The following is a 17,596-nucleotide window of genomic DNA, read 5'->3' as shown; positions in this document are numbered from 1 at the left end:
AGCTTACCTTGCCAATATACTGATTAAAGGTGTTTTTGTGTATTGTATCTTGTCTTACCTGAACCATTTTTCAGATATCCATTTGCATCTACAGTTGTATACATGATATAAGGTCCAGGCTGATTTACTCCAAAGGGCTGCAATAAAAAAGGAATAGTAAAGTCTAGGAAAGTAAGCAAATCATTTGAAGTTTTAGGAAAATCTATTACAAATAAAGTAAAACACTCTTGTATATATAATTATTTAATAATTGGTAGTACTTAGAGAACATTTCCATAAATAGACAACCTGTTAATAAAAAGAAAACCTGTTAGTAGAAACACTTTAAATGTATACAATTAGCTTTAAATGATTTGTTAATTGCATTTACAAAGTTCATTAATTTTATTATATATTTCTAAGATCCACTATTATCTCTTCTTCATCACATAAATGTGAATATTAAAAAAATTTTTTTAAAGATTTTATTTATTTATTTGACAGGCAGAGATCACAAGCAGGCAGAGAGGCAGGCAGATAGAGAGAGAGGTGGAAGCAGGCACCCTGCTTAGCAGAGAGCCCCATGCAGGGCTTGATCCCAGGATGCTGGGATCATGACCTGAGGCGAAGGCAGAGGCTTTAACCCACTGAGCCACTCAGGCGCCCCTAGATACGAACAGTTTTAAGGCAACTACAGATAGTTGCATAGAAGTTAAACTATCTTCTTCATACAATTATTCTTTTTCCTGTACAGTTTTATCATTTATGCAAAATGTTAAAATATATTTGCTTATGCCTATTTTAATTTTTATGTAAATGGAACCATACTGTATGTATCTTTCTGTGATTTGTTTTTTAAAATAGATTTTTTGAGACACATCCATGAGTACGCATGTAGCTGTATAGTTCATTTTCATTGACACAGAGTATACCATTGTATGATTATAGCATAAATATTTTTCATTTTATTATTGATTGACACTTGTTTCCATTTTTCTTTTGCCATGATAAACATGGCATTCTCATGTATGTCACCTGATGCACAAGTGCTAATGTTTGTCAGGAGTTATGTAGCCAGAAGTAGAATTGTAAAGTCAAAGAATATATAAATATGTATGTTCAAGTGTACTAGGTAGTGTCAATTTTTTAAAGTTTCTATTCAAATTCCAGTGAGTTAACCATGTAATATTAATTTTTGGCATACAATATAGTGACTGAACACTTCCATACATCACCCAGTGTTCATCATGAGAAGTATACTCCTTAATCCCCCAAACCTGTTTCATCCATTCCCCCACCTACCTCCGCTTTGGCAACCATCAGCTTGTTCTCTGCAGTTAAGAGTGTGGATTCTTGGTTTGCCTTTCCCATTCCCTTTCCCCATACTTTGCTCCTTTGTTTTGTTTCTTAAATTCCACATACAAGTGAAATCATATGGTATTTGTCTTTTTCTGACTGACTTATTCGCTTACCGTAATACTCTTTAGCTCCATGTCATTGCAAATGGCAATTTCATTTTTTATGGCTGAGTAATATTTCATTGCATGCATGTGCGTGCACACTCACACACCATGTTCCCTCGCCACCCCCCAGCCAATTGGTTTAGAATTAGAGCCAGAGTTAGGGCATGTGCCTGATATCTTGCAGTTCAGAGACATTCACACAGGGTTAGGTTTAGGGGTTAGGGGCTAAGGGTTAGGGTTAGAGGTAGGGTTAAGGTTTGGGTTAGGTTGGGGGCCCCGGGTGGCTCAGTGGGTTAAGGCTCTGCCTTCGGCTCGGGTCATGATCTCGGGGCCCTGGGATCGAGTCCCACATTGGGCTCTCTGCTCGGCGGGGAGCCTGCTTCCCTCTCTCTCTCTGCCTGCCTCTCTGCCTACTTGTGATCTATCAAATAAATAAATAAAATCTTAAAAAAAAAAAAAAAAAGATTTGGGTTAGGTTGTCTCTGGCATTCTGCAGTTCAGCAACCTTCCCAGGGAATGAAACCCCAGACTTCTGCTGGGGTGAGAAAAGGCATGGAAGTCATTCACTGAGCTGAGGCAAGGAGGGAATTAGAGACTCTAATACTCTTTAAAAAGATATTCAATTGTTCCTTCTGTTTTTTGTTTTCTTTTTATCCTCCATGTTGGTAGGTAGCTATTTCATTATTATTTTTTAAAATTTTAACTTAAATTCCAGTTTGCTAACATACAGTATATAATATTAGTTTCAGTTGTACAATGTAGTGATTCAACATTTCCATACAACACCAGATGCTCATCACAAGTAGTACCATTTTTTTAAAATCTAAAGTGATAATACCAGTTTATATCTACCAAATGAATGTTGCTTCGCGTGCTTAGCAAAAAACATTGCTAATGGGGTACACACTTCTTAACAGAAATTATTTAATCTCTCCTACGTTTGTTTCTTTAAACTTGTCTCATTCTAGTGAGGCTTGAAATAATATTTATGAAGCCATATTTATCACTGTGTTACAACCTCAAATTTACTTTATTACCCATAGTCTAGTCTATGTACTGGATGATTGGAATCTTGATCTATAAGCAGTATTTTCAGTGAACTTTCCCAAATGTATTCTTGACTATTTTTTGTATTTCACACTTGAAGAATTTCATAGTATTATCCACAGTATCTTATTTTACAGATTTACTTAGGCGAGTTTTCTCTCTTGTCTTATATTCATTTAAAAAATCAGTTATCAGCATGTCTCTATTATAAGTCTTAAAGCTGCAGTTCATTTCTCACCATGGGCCGGCCACTTTGATATTTAAAGACAAGATCTAGAAATCCAGATTCAATTCCTCCACATAGTAGTTCTCAGTGTGTGGTGCAAGGACCCTGGAAGTCTCAAAACCCCACTGTGGAAAGTGCAGATAATCAGCAGTGGCACTAAACTACTGTTATTCAGATTTGGGTATTTCAATTTACCCAACATTTTCTTGAAAATAACAAAGCGAGTCTGTTACTTCTAGGAAAATTACTGGTAGTATTTGTGGGTATGATAAAATTTGAGCTTATTCTAAATGAAAATTGGAATTTTAGAAAACCTGTGTCCCACACTGTGAGCCTGACATATTAAAAACTTTTCTGATGAGATCAGCAGTGATATTAACAAGTGTGATTTAAAAAAAGTATATAATGAAACATGTTAATATTGGGAAGATCTGCATAACTCAGTAAACCAATATTTCCCAAATAATTCAAAGCATGATGTTACTAAACCATGCACAGGTAAAAGAACATTCAGAAATCAAGACAGACCAATGGCTTTTAATGTAATAGAGTAGGGGAGAATCTTTTCTGGAATGGTACAGTAAGGACTTCAAAAAATCTTCTTCACAAAAGTAATGAGAACACTGGCAAAGAAAAACCTATCAAACTTTTTTTTTCAGAACTCTGGAAATTACCAGAAGGTTTTCAAGAATATGAGGAGTATCTCTTCAAGAAGAGAGCTGAATATCAGTAAAAATAGTACTTTGCTGCATTTTAATTTGCCCTATTCCTATAACCTTTTCCTTAGCTCCAAAGTAGCCTTGAAAGCCAATAGCTCTGCAACTACATTAGCTGTGAAAATGAAAAGCCTAGCAGCTAATGGATGGTTTGGCAGAACAGGTTAGGAGCTCATCAAAGCCCATCCCCAGAGCATCGTCACTATTTGATGTGTCTGGCTGCTTTCTGACAAACTCTGTTCTTAGTATTTACCTTTATTTGGCAAGACTGAGAGCTTGTTCTGTGTGGACAGCCTTATCAAGCTAGTACACTTGTTAAAAACAATCACTAGCAATTGTTTATTTGATATTAGTTTGGGCTAATGAGAGGTTGAACAAATCTTAAAAGGAAAAGTGTGAAAGAGATGTTCAAAGGGCTTTGAAACACTGCCATATTCCTGGAGATCTGGAAGGCCACATACTTGTACAACACTGTTTCCAGACAAAAGACCTGAAAAGGCCCTAACTTCTCATCTCATGTCTCATTAAGGAAACATCTGTCCAGTCTCATCTGACCATTAGGCTAACTTGAGTAGGGACTTCAGTGGCTACACACAGTAGAGAACAGAGATTTTAAAGTATTAGTCCAGGAAAATCACTGGAAAAATAGCAGCAACAACAAACAGCAGCAACAACAACAAATCCAGGGGAGAGATTTCTAGGATTAATACATTATTATTATAAAATATCTGGTTTTTAACAAAAAATTATGACACAGACAGGAAAGTTTGGTTCATACATAGGGAAAAAAAGGTGTCAATAGAAATTGTCCCCAAGATGGGGTGCCTGGGTGGCACAGTAGTTTAAAGCCTCTGCCTTCAGCTCAGGTCGGGACAGGTCATGATCCCAGGGTCCTGGGATCGAGCACCGCACTGGGTTTTCTGCTCAGCAGGGAGCCTGCTTCCTCCTCTCTCTGCTTCTTTGCCTACTCGTGATCTCTGTCTGTCAAATAAATAAATAAACAAATTTTTTTTTAATATTTTATGTATTTATTTGACAGGCAGAGATCACAAGTAGACAGACAGAATACATCACAGTCAAACCTCACTGAACACAGCATAGTCAAACAGTTGAAAGTCAAAGGATTTTAAATGCAGCAAGAGATAGCCCATTATGTAAAAGGGATTCTTGATAAGATAACAGTTGATTTCTCATCAGAAACCAAGGAGGCCAGAGGGTGTAGGATGATATATATTTAAAATGTGAAAGAAAAACACTGTCAGCCGAGAAGTCTAAAATCAGCAAAAAATATCCTTCAAGAATGAAAGGGAAATCAACAACCTGTGAAGTAAAAACTGAAAGAATTGATTATTAACACACCTAGCAGGAAATACTAAAGGGAGTTCTTCTGGCTGAACTGAAAAGTCTACTAGACAGTAACTCAAATCCACACACAAAAAAAGTACTAGAAAGGTAACTATAAGTAAATACACCTGATGGCATAAATATTTTTTTTTGGTAGCTTTCCCCCCTTTCTAATCTAAAACATGCATAAAACAAAAATTAAAAAAATGTTATCAGGAACTTAATACATGAGGATATAATTTATATGACAACAGAAGTGCAAAAGAGGAGGGTGTAAACTGAGGTATACTGGAGAAAGTTACTTTATGCTACTGACATTAAGTTGCTGTTAATATGAACTAGACTGTTTCTAAGATAGAAACCAATTCTCCAAGAAACCACTAAGAAAGTAACTTTTAAAAAATAGAGTATAAGAAAGTAGGGAATTAAGATCATATCCTAGAAAACATGTAACACAAAAGAAAGCAATAATGGTGGAACAGAGGAAATAAAAAAGACACAAGACATAGAGAAAAAAAAAAAAAGCAGACAGAATAAATAAATAAATAAATCTTAAAAAAAAAAGGCAGACAGAAACCTCCCTTATCAATAATTATACTAAATGTAAATGGATTAAAACAGTGCTGTCACAAGGCAGAAATCAGCAGAATGGACAGAACAATATGATTTAACTATATGCTTTCTACAAAAGATATGCTTTAAATTCAAAGACAACAAATAGGTTGAAAGTAAAAGCATGGAAAAGATATACCATTAAATGAGAGCTGGAATGGCCATACTAATGGCCATACTAATATCAGACAAAAATTGTTACATATACTTTAAGATAAAAATTGTTACTAGAGACAAAAAGGACATTCTATAATGATAAAAGGGTCAATCAATCAAGAATACATAAGAATTACAAATGCTGGGGCGCCTGGGTGGCTCAGTGGGTTAAGCCTCTGCCTTTGGCTCAGGTCATGGTTTTCGAGTCCTGAAATCGAGCCCCGCATGGGGCTCTCTGCTCAGCAAGGAGCCTGCTTCCCCCCCCCCCCCCGCCGCCTGCCTTTCTGCTTGCTTGTGGTCTCTCTCTCTCTCTCTCTCTGTCAAATAAATAAAATCTTAAAAAAAACAAAAGCAAAAACACAAAAAGAATTACAAATGCACCTAAAAATAAAATTCCAAAATACATAAAGAATTGATGGGACAAAGAAATAATTCAACAGTAATGGTTGGATATTATTATAATTATTAGTATACCAGTTTCATTAATGTATAGAACAATGAGGCAGAAGATCAACAAGGAAACAGATGACTTAATCTTATATAGAACACTGCACGCACCTCCAGCAGAAATGCGTATTCTTATCAAGCACACAAAGAATGTTCTCCGGGGGGGGGATCCATATAGTAGACCATAAAACATGCCTCAGTAAATATAAGTTCACAAATGTGTGGAAGTTAAATAACAGACTACTAAATAACCAGTGGGTAATGGAACAGTAGGGAAAATTCACTGATAATGGTTTCAAATTCCAAATTACAAGTAACCTTTAAGTAACTGCCACATGTTCAGTTTTGGTATAGTAGTAATTATCTGAATAGGAAATGAAATAGTCCTGTTTTTTACTACACATCTGTGAGAGGTTAAATTTTTTCCATGTATTTCAAACAAAACAATAAAAAACTGAATGCAACGAGAGACAAAAGAATCTTCTGTCTCACTATTATGCCAGATATTAGAGATCTGAAAAAAACTTAAAGCAATACCACTCTTAACTAATTTTTTATTTTGGAAAATAGTTATTTTTTCATACAATACAAGTTATGTTAACTTATAATGGGTTTATTTTTATTTTGAAATGAATTAATTAGGGGTGTCTAGGTGGCTCAGTGGGTTAAAGCCTTTGACTTCAGCTCAGGTCATGATCCCAGGGTTCTGGGATCGAGCCTCTGCTCAGCAGGGAGTCTGCTTCCCCCCTCTCTCTCTGCCTGTCTCTCTGCCTACTTGTGATTTCTCTCTGTCAAATAAATAAATAAAATCTTTTAAAAAAATGAATTAATTAGAAATATTAAGTTTTTGTTTTAATTTCAAATAGAGTAATATTGGTAGACATAACTCAAAGAAGAACTCTGAAAAACTCAGACCAAGAAGTTTGAGAACCACTGCTTTATACTATGTGAATAATGAATAATTTAAACCAGACTTTGCCTTCCTCAATTGGAATGATAGGACTAATATCTCTGTGTATAAGTCTTTTTGGTGTCTTACTCCATGTCATAGTGTTATACATGTTTCAGAGTTTTTTTTCTTTTTCCTAAGATACTGCCATGTAGCATTTGTATGAATGTTTAGTAAAAAATGTACTAAAAATGTTCATGTTCAATTGAAAGGGTTAAGAATTTGAAATAATCCCTCTAGTTCACAAAAGAATTTATGCATACATCTTAAAATCTTCATGAAAAACCTGAAAAGCTAATCTGCAAGGAGTCCAAACTATGGGAATATTAATCAGCAATGATGCTAACACATCTGTGAGTTTCATATTAATTTCTTTCTCACACTTCCTCTGAAATAGATTGTTATTGTGCTATGGACTGGATGTTTGTCTCCACCCAAAATTTGTATGTTGAAGCCTTAACTCCTAAAGTGATGATATTTGGAAGGTACTTAGGGTTAGACAGTTCATGAAAGTGGAACCCTCAAGACACCAAAGAGCTTGATCTCACACTGTCTCCATGTGCTTGAACCTAGGAAAGGCCATATGAGACCAAGGCAAGCCAGGAAGAGAGATTTCATCAGAACCTGACCAGACTGGTGAGCAAAATTATTTTGTTGAAAACAAAAAATATTTATCAAGTTTGCCTTCTAGTTTTCTTTACTGTATTATAAGATTCTAAAACTACATGAATAGTTTATTTGTAAGAAGGTATGTTTGAAATGAAATTCTACTTCTGAGTGTACAAATTACTGTGTAAGACAAAGTTGGCCTACAGGAAATCCCTTTTCTAAAAGTCCAGTGCTGTGGTTTTCAAGCTTTAGAAAGCACTGGAATCACCTGCAGGGACTGTTAAAATACAGATTCACTGGCTGCACCCCAGATGTTATTTCATATGTCTGGGTGAGGCCTGGGAATGTGCATTTCTTAAAATTCCCAGATATACTGATGTCAGGAGTTTGGTGACCCCTCATTAAGAACCCCTGATCTGCTGGGACTATACTTTTTATACCTTATAAAAATTGGCAGCTTGTGAGAGTATTTAGGGTAATCTAAACTTTTATTTTATGATTGTATTTGATTGACTACAAGAGAATAAAACCAATGATTGAGTTGGATGCATAAAAAACTAATGTTAGAAACACTTATTCCTTTCAGAATGTGGTGCAGAATTTTATTACTTTATTATTTTATTTTATTTCATTTTTTAGTAGCACTGCACCTTTCTTAACCAATACAAACTTTGCAAATTAGTAAAATGAGGATTCAGAGAACTGAAATTTCACAGACTTGAAAGGCAGTTGGAGACTCAAGTTGGGAATCATTAAGGTTTCTGAATTGTGTGATATAATCTGCAATGCTTAGATTTATTTTAAATTATTTAGCTCCAAAAAGTATGATCTGGAAGTATTTATTGTGTAAGTGCTTTCACATGGCTTACACTATTATAACAATAGCATACTCATTTTTCATCTGTAACTACAAAATAAAATAGTATGACCTTTTCCACTTAAGGGCAAACTTAAGGCTGTTTATCAGATAGGTATGTAAGTGACGTGTAGTATCATGTTGGAATATGTGTGGGAGTAGAATTCCCCTGACAAGGAAACAAGTAGAATATATCAGCAAATATGAATTATTTCAGCATTAAATAACCTTTATTAAATTTTCAAGCAAATTTTATTTTCCAAGTGATTTAAATTCAGAGAAAGAGAATAATCATGAAGAGGGGAGCACTTTTACTTTCAGCAAAAAATACAGAGTATTTCAGATGAAAGAAACCTGTAGTTTATGCTGTGTTACAAAAGACTTCTTTAAAATTTGGAGGGGACATCTCCAAAAAGGCAAATATTTGATTAAATGGATATTTAGGGGGCTAGCTTAAAAAGTATAGGTGAACTGGTCAGAACACTTAGCTAATTAGATAAAGATGGAAGTATCTTTTACTTTCTTTTGTTATTATTCTAGCCCAGGAGTCTGCAAATTTTTCAATTATGTTGAACATAACTTTTGTTAAATTCCAATGTTTTGACTGTTTTCCAGAAACATGGAAAGTAAAAGGTACTTACTATACATGGGAATACTTTTAATAATATATAAAGTGAGCAATCTCTTTTAACTTCCTATATTAAGTGAATAATTATGGACTTCTCTACCATTTCATGAGAGTTTCTTCCTTTTTACAGTGAGACATCTAAGTTCCTGAGTTGAACAGAAAAAGGCGTAGGTTTTAGTATCCCCCTCGACCCCCCGGTTTCTAAGTGGTGGAAACAGGCTGAGTCAAGGTCTAGGAGTGGATCTGGTGATGCTTTGCAGGTCTTTAGTTTCAAATGAATTTTCCAGATACACTTTTGAGAATGTAACCTGTGGTAAGTGGCATAATAATCTTAGTTAAGTGCAGAGAGTTCTTGCTTAATGAAACGAATGCATATTAGAGTTTCTATAAAATGAACTGTTTTCTCTTTCAATTTTTTTCCCCTACAGAATGCATACTGAGGTCAACATTCCCTATGGCACATTCCCATGCAGACTTAATATGCAGGATTAGCAAGAATACAATGTATTAAATGTCTTTTTTCCTAGGTGCCTATTTTCTTCAAAGACACTCCCGATTTGTTTTTGCTATGGACATTTGATTTCCTAAATAATCCAAATCCATTCCCCTCTTTCATACTTTCACCACATCCACTCCTCTCCCATTCCCCCAGTTTTTAATTACCTAAACTAGGTATGTTTTCCTAGTTATAAGGGCTCCTAACACTGGGTACTTTTCAAGTGCTCATCATTCTTGTAATTCTTCATATGTCCTGGGATTGTGAATTCCATGAACTTGGGCACAATTTTTGATTTGTTCACTACTACATGGCCATGTTTTATAGCAGAACCTGGATCATGTAGGAGTGATGTGGTTTTATGTCACATTATAGGTAAGGTCACAAGAACTTAACTCGTAGTAGCCCCAGGACCTAGAGTTCATGTCAACAGTAGGCACTAAATAAATGATGGTTGATACCCTTGCTCATATTATTTTTCTCTACCTGGACTGCTCTCCTTCTGCTTCTATACCTACTAAAATCCTAGTCCTTTAAGACTCAAGTCATGGTCACCATGGAAGATTCTCAGGGTGCCCATTTTACCACTTCAGGTGTTGCCATTGACATAGACTGTGATGTGAATGGTAACCTCTGGAACTGTGCAGTGTGAAGCCTCCCACGCCCCCAGCTCAAATGTTTCCTTCTACTAGTATGGTTTGCTGGATATAGACTGTGATCTCCATGAGGGCCCTGATTTTTGTCTCATCTAGCACCTAGAACATAGCAAAAAGTGAATAAATATTTATTGAATACATGAATGACTTCCTCAGTCATAAAGAATAATTTGTCCTCTATGTCTTATACCTTGTCCTTCCTCCCAGCTTGGCAACTTTTTTGTGTGGAATGATGTTTGTAAGTACCTCATGATTATGACCCAGTTCCCAGTGATTCTGAAAGTTCTTTTTATACTGGAATGGGAGGGTTTTAGAGAGCCTGTAATTATAAGATTGAAGGCATTATGCCACATACACACATAGGCAGATCAACTCTCCATAGTAATTTCTGAAAATTGGGGTGTCTGGGTGGCTCAGTCAGTTAAGCATCTGACTTTTGATTTTGCTCAGGTCATGATCTCATGATCTCAGGTTTTGAGACTGAGCCCTGCATCAGGCTCCGTGCTAGTTGAGGAGCCTGCTTAAGATTTTCTCTTTTCCTTTTCTTCTGCCCTTCTCCCCACTTCCTCTCAAAATAAATAAATAAATAAATAAATAAATAATCTGGCTGTTTTAATGTGACCTGGAAGTTTCACCTCAGGGTGTGGTACACGTAGTTCTGACCACAAACCATGGCTTCTGAGTACTGTTTTGAAAGTGAAGGCTCTGGAAACTTGTATAGGAAGCATGAATAATGGAGGACAGTTATACTCAGAGGATGGCAGTCCAGCCCTAAACATAAGGTATACCACGAGGTATTGATGGCTTCACTTATATGAAAGGGTGGTGTCCCATGTTCTGAAGAGTTGTGGGAAGAACATAAGCTTGGGTGACCAAACCTTATATTTTCAGCAGAAATATGTGAGATATTTGATTTTATGTTCTGTGTATTTTGAGGTCTCAGTTCATATAGGAGAATTTATTTTCTTGCATTCACTTCTACATCAGTCTCAGTTTTTGTTTTTATTTTTAAGGCAGAAACTTAAAGACATTTTGTGGAAATGGAAAACATTTCATAAATTGATTTAATAAATTTTGATAAGAAAAAATTAAGACATTAGCTATTGGGAATGCTGAGCCCTGTACCCCATTTAGTAAGTTCACTTTCTGTGTGAAAATCTTAGAACAAATCTCTCATATTGTCCTTTTATTTCTATTTTTTTTCTTTCTTTTTCTTCTTTCTTTCCTTTTAAACGTCATGTCTGATATTGGTTTGAAAAAATTCAGAGAAATTAAATTAAGAAACATTAGTGACCTTTCAATTTTTCCACACACCAAGTAATCAAGGACTATATTTGGGTCATTTTTCTTGTTCTAGAATGTGTCATATTGATGCAATGCACTTTGGGTGTTGTATTATATAGATTCTTTTAAACTAACTGTCCTCTGTATGCCTGTTGACTTATATAAAATCAGGGTTGGAATATATCTTTTTTCCTCATAGATTATCTTTTTCAGTAGCCTAAACAAATCTTAGGTTTTTATGTCAGTGTCAAGTAACCAATTATCTAAGGATTTGTGTCAAGTTCTTGGTTCCTACAGTAGAGACCAACTATATTCTACATCATTGACTCTGGATGGTAAAACTGGAAGAACTTTTAAGACATATTATGTTAGATAAAAATCATTATTAGGCTTAATTATGCACTAAAATTTATGATTTTAAAATATTAGAAAAATAGCTGACTATGGTCTTTTTTCCAAAGGCAATTTTTTGTTTACCTTGTGTTTTTAATAAACATGGATATCTTCATTAGGACTAACTGTATTGCCCAATGTAGTTCAATATTGAATTTTTTGTATTGTTTCTTACTCATTTCTTCAAGACATTAAATTCTATAAATTAATTGTGGCTCAGATAAACCTCATTGGCTATGATACTGCCACTCTGCAAAGCTCAAAAATTATTTCCTTAAAATTTGCTTATTTTCCTGTTAAAACTGCAAGGTATTTTCCTTTGTAAAGGACTATGAACTATGAAAAGACATCAAATGCAGAAAATGTTTGTCATTTTTAAAAAATCCTTGGTATAGGAAACACGATATCAGCACTGTCAGGTGTAATAAGAAAAAGGCAAATACTCAGAATTAAAGGTAGAATGATATTTTAAAAAATATATCAAATAAATCTGTTGGGATCACTAAATATTTGTTGCAGCAAAGGCTGGTGTCTTTTAAAGGTGAGGAGGTGAAACAGTACCAATTCAGATAACTCACTTAGTCAAAATAAAGGCAAAAGAGAAACATACTTGGCTTATACTTTCTCAGACTAGTCCTGCATAGAACAAATAAAAGCCTGAGAATATTTTTGACTGAAAAGATGAAAAAAACGTTAAAGACATCTTGTTCTGCTACATATATTATCAATCTGTTTGTAGTATCAATTGGAACATCTGTGTCTCATAATGAGGTATCTCTGAGAACATAAATAAGGGACGTTTTCCCTTTATATCAGGCCTTTACAGAACGTATTTCTCTTGTGAATAGCTTGTAATTTATTCTCCAAATGTTCAAACTTAACAATGAATATGTGATTGTGGTTAAGAGGTGGTATAGTAAATTTATCAATGAAGGCTTATTAAAAAACGGAAACCAAAATTTAGGAAAAGCTCATTTATTCATACATAAATATTTTATTGTGCTACTATGTGTCAGGCCAATGTGCTGGGGAGTAAGGACAATATAAACAAGACCCAGTCTCCCTTCTTTAAGAACTAAACTCAGATAATTCACCAACTTACAGAGTAGAAGTGGTAAGTAGCAGGACTATACTAAGAAACAACAGATGTGTCCAATCCTGTGTCACTGGGGAGCTGGGGAATCAGAGGAAATACTGTCTGAAAGCTGACCTGAAGGTCATAGGAAGGAATCTAGGAGAAGGTGGAGAAGAGGAGGATTCGGGGTAGAGAAATAGCATGCAAGAGGCTGGAGATGAGACAGCATGGCAGAACACAGTAGTTCTGTGTGGCTGACAGAGTTGGGAGTGGGTGTGAGAAGGAATGGCATGGGGTAAGCCTGAAGAGATAAACAAAAGCTCTGTCTCAACAAACTAGGTATGGACCATTTCTCAAGGACAAAGAGAAGCTACTGAAGGTTTTTATTTTTAAAAAGACCACTGTGGTTTATGGACATTGGGGAGGGTATGTGCTTTGGTGAGTGCTGTGAAGTGTGTAAACCTGGTGATTCACACACCTGTACCCCTGGGGATAAAAATATATGTTTATAAAAAATAAAAAATTAATTAAAAAAAAAAAAAGACCACTGTGGTATCTTTTTGAAGGATGGCTCAGATAACTCCAACTGTCAGGCAAGAAAGGATGGTGGCCTGGAATAAATGATGGTGAGATAGACAGAAGGGAGAATAATAATCTAGTAGATCTGGAGGGTAAGGGAAAGGAAAAAGTAACCAAAACAGGGAACATGGAAAGTGGACTGCGTTTCTGTAAGACACTTATACATAAAGGTCTGAAGCTCAGGACAGATGGCTAGAAGTAATCGATATCCAAAGGGCAAAACAACAACAACAACAACAACAACAACAAAACCCACCAAATCAGAACAAAAAACACCAAACAGGAGAGAGGTTGAGAAAACTTAAAGAGTAAAATGTAGAGTGAGAAGACAACTTAGGATGGAAGCCTGAGAAGCATCAATATTTAAAAGGTGGGCGGACAATGAGATAAAAGGTGGAATTTCATGTATAAAATTTAAGAAATTTCCTGAAAATCATACCTTTTTTTCCTTCTTCCTTCTTACTTGCTTGAATGCAGATGTGGTGGGTTTAGCCATGACAACTGTCAGAACTGTGTGATCTTGGACAATATATGTATTATCCCTGTGCCTTGGTTACTTCATGTATAACATTGGGAAATGTTATAATTGTCAGGGTATTAAATGGGACATAAGGAAAAAAAAAGGGTGGGCAGAGGAAATGTCCATAAAGGAACCGCGAGAATGGCGAGAGAGGTGAAGGGGAGCTAGGAAGGATGAATGTAAAGGAAGCCAAGAAAAGTGGAGTGTCAGGAGAATCAAATGCAGGTCAAATGCTAGATTACAACAGTGGGTGAAGGATATGGAAATAACTGGAGAGATCCAGTGGTGGACGCCTTAAGTTTGGCTGGGAAGAAAAAAACAGGTTGGGTAGTAGCTGGCGAGGATATGGGGTTTTAGAAGGTATCCATATATGCTGTTATGGATAAAGAGATTTGGGCACTCCTTAAGTGCTGAAGGGAAGGCAATAACAGAGAGGCAGAGGTTTGAGTACACAGGCCAGGTAGAATAAACAATGGAATGAGATCCCTGAGAAGGATGTGGGACCCACAGCATAAATGGTACATTGATAAGCAAAAAGAAATAGCAAAAGGGAAGGGTGTGGATAAAGGGATTACATTTAGCGCTATAGGAGACAACTGACATTGTTAAGTACAAGGCCCTGTGCTAATGTTCTAGGACACAGTGGCAGGCAAAACAGATCCTCCCACTGCCCTCATGGAGCTACTGAAAAGGAATATGCATAGATTATTTTTATATAGAGAGGATTAAGGAATATTTCCAAATCTTTTGTTCAATGGGAGAGTATTCATATGCCTGTTTATAGACTCATAATCTTTAAAGTGGAATAGTTACCACCAGGCTTTGGGTAAAAAAGTTAGCAGGTTGACAAGAGAAAGAAGCTTTATAATCTCCACTAACAGACTATATGTTATACTGAGGATAAAAGACTCAAAAAGTTACTTTGGTATTTAAAGACATAAATTAGGAAATAGATTTGTAGATGCTTATGGTAGATTTCACTAAAAATATTGATATCTTTCACACCCATATTTCATAAACTTGTGACATATATACTTACATGATAAGAGAAAGTCAAAAAGTGAAGTGGGCCACTAGTCTTGAAGGCAAACAGAATACCAGGATCTCTCAAATATTTGGAACTCACTATCCTTACTAATACAGGGACACTATACAGGCAGAGAAATAACCATCTACCATTGACAAATAATAGCAGATACAAATTTTGAGTACTTATTGTATATTAGGTCTCTATTATGATTTGCCTACATAAAATCTCTTAATAAAAACCTTAGTGCAGGGCACCTGGGCTGCTCTGTCATTAAGCATCTGCGTTTGGTTCAGGTCATGATCTCAGGGTCCTGGGATGGAGCCCCACATAGGGCTCCCTGCTCAGCGGAAATCCTGTTTCTCCATCTACTACTCCCCCTGCTTGTGTTTCCTCTCTTGCTCTCTTTCTGTCAAAACAATCAATCGATCTTAAAAACAAACAAACAAACAAACAAACAAACAGAACCAAAACGGTTAGGAGGGAGTGTGGCAGGCAAAATAATGGTCCTCTGAAGATGTTCACATCCTAATTCCCAAAACCTGCTGATAACCTTATGTTGCAAAAGGGAATGTGCAGATGTGATTAAGGATTTTTTTTTTCCTCTTAAGAATGTCCACGGTGCCTGGGTGGCTGAGTCATTAAGCGACTGCCTTCGGCTTGGGTCATGATCCCAGGGTCCTAGGATGGAGCCCACCACTGCGTTCTCCGCTCAGCGGGAAGCCTTTTTTCTCTATTTCACTCCCTCTGCTTGTGTTCCCTCTCTTGCTAATAAATAAATAAATAAATAAATAAATAAAATCTTAAACAAACAAACAAAAAGAATGAGGAAGGCTTCACGAATTTGCATGCCACCCTTGCTCTGGAGTCGTGTTAATTTTCCCTGTATCATTCTAACTTTAGTATGCTGCTGAAGTTAGCACACGTGATCAAGGATCTTGAGATGGAGATTATCTTTGATTATCCAGGTGGGCCCAATGTAATCACTTAGGGTCCTTATAAGTGAATAAGGAAAGCAGGATGGGTTAGGGTCAGTGATCTGAAGATACTATATGGCTGGATTTGGAGATGGATAGAAAGACCATGAGACAAGGAATGCAGGTGGTCTTGAGAAGTGAAAGGCAAGGGAATGGATTCCCCTTAAAGCTTCCAAAAGGAGTCCTGCTCAGGGAAGTGTATTTGGGCTTCTGACCTCCAGAACTGTAAAAGAATATATTTGTGCTGTTTTAATCCGCTAAGCTTATGATAATTTGTTACAGCAGCAATAGGAAGCTAACATAAATGGGTATAATTGGTTTCTCCATTACATAGATGTGGAGAATGAGGCTTAACAAGAGTTAAATAACTTTCCCAAAGTTACTTAAGATAGTTGAAGAGATTCTGGTTTTATATTCTTATTTTCCCTTTGAAGTAGGAAGCAAGGTCAATTATTGAGAACTGGAAGTTGGGGATAGATGTAAGAGGAGATTGGAAAGGATATGAAATAGTTTGTAGAAAAAATGGGAGTTTCTTGTGTAATATGTAAAGTACTTATCTTAGAGATACACATGGAAGTATTTACAGAATATAGGATACGATGGATTTGCCTTAAAATAACCTAAGGGGGCAGGCTGTGAATGGAATTATTAGGTGGGGACATATGATGGCATTGAAACTGGGTGGTAATATGGGCACAAGGAGTTTTATTATATTAATCTATACTTTTATACATATTTAAAATTTTAAAAAGGCAAAAAGATGTCAAGGTTACAAGCAATAAATGACACAGAGGGAGATATGTTGATAAAAGCCAGAAGTATCATGGACAGAAATAACTTTTAAAATAAAGCAACAGAGAACCGATTAGTGAGGACTCAGAAAAAGTGGGATAGGGAAGAAGGGTCAGGGAAGGTGAGAACGATGGATAGCCAATGGGCACAAAAATTTTTTTAATAATTTTTATACATCATATATATCACATTTTTAATATGATATATATTATATTGGCATTTATATATATATTCATTTAAATATACATAGTGTATATATGTATACATATACATAATAACATCAAACTGAATATATTTATTATGCACAGTTTATTGCATGTTAATTATACTGCAGTAAAGCTGTAAGAAATAAAAATAAAGTGATACTGATAAAAATGCAAGGAGAGTTTCTGGTCTGACATGTAATGATCTTTAAGTTGTGACTCTTGTCCTCACAAAAGCAACAAAAAAAAGCTGAAGAAAGTAAAAAGCAACTCTCCTTAGATTCAGAGAACTGTCACAGGGCAAACCACTACCCTGAAAACTGGAGAGATGGGATGGATACAGAGAATCTATCACAGTTTACTGGGAGCAGAGGCCTAGAAGCAGGAGACTGGAACCAGAGCCAGTATGGTAGGACACTTAAAATGTAACTGACAAATTACTGGAAGCTCAATATGAAGCAGTTTGAGAATCCAAAACTCTGGGGGAGGAAGGGAAGCAGTCTCAGAGGGGGCCTGAATAAGTTTTACCTCCAGAATCCCACCGGACTACTGGGTGAAGACT

General features: G+C 36.0%; 1 protein-coding gene across 1 annotated transcript in view; it reads right to left on the bottom strand.

Moving 5' to 3' along the window:
- The window catches only part of ITFG1 (integrin alpha FG-GAP repeat containing 1), a 307,089-nt gene that overhangs the window by 52,169 nt on the left and 237,324 nt on the right, over positions 1-17,596 (bottom strand). Inside the window, exon 14 of the mRNA XM_082711008.1 lies at positions 59-137. Coding sequence (XP_082567134.1) covers positions 59-137 — 79 coding nt within the window. The remainder of the gene's footprint in view (positions 1-58; positions 138-17,596) is intronic.

Source organism: Mustela nivalis (assembly GCF_964662115.1).
Source record: "Mustela nivalis genome assembly, chromosome: 18".
NCBI lineage: Eukaryota > Metazoa > Chordata > Mammalia > Carnivora > Mustelidae > Mustela > Mustela nivalis.
Note: the sequence above shows the minus strand (reverse complement) of the source record. Positions and strands in the feature narration are given on the sequence as shown.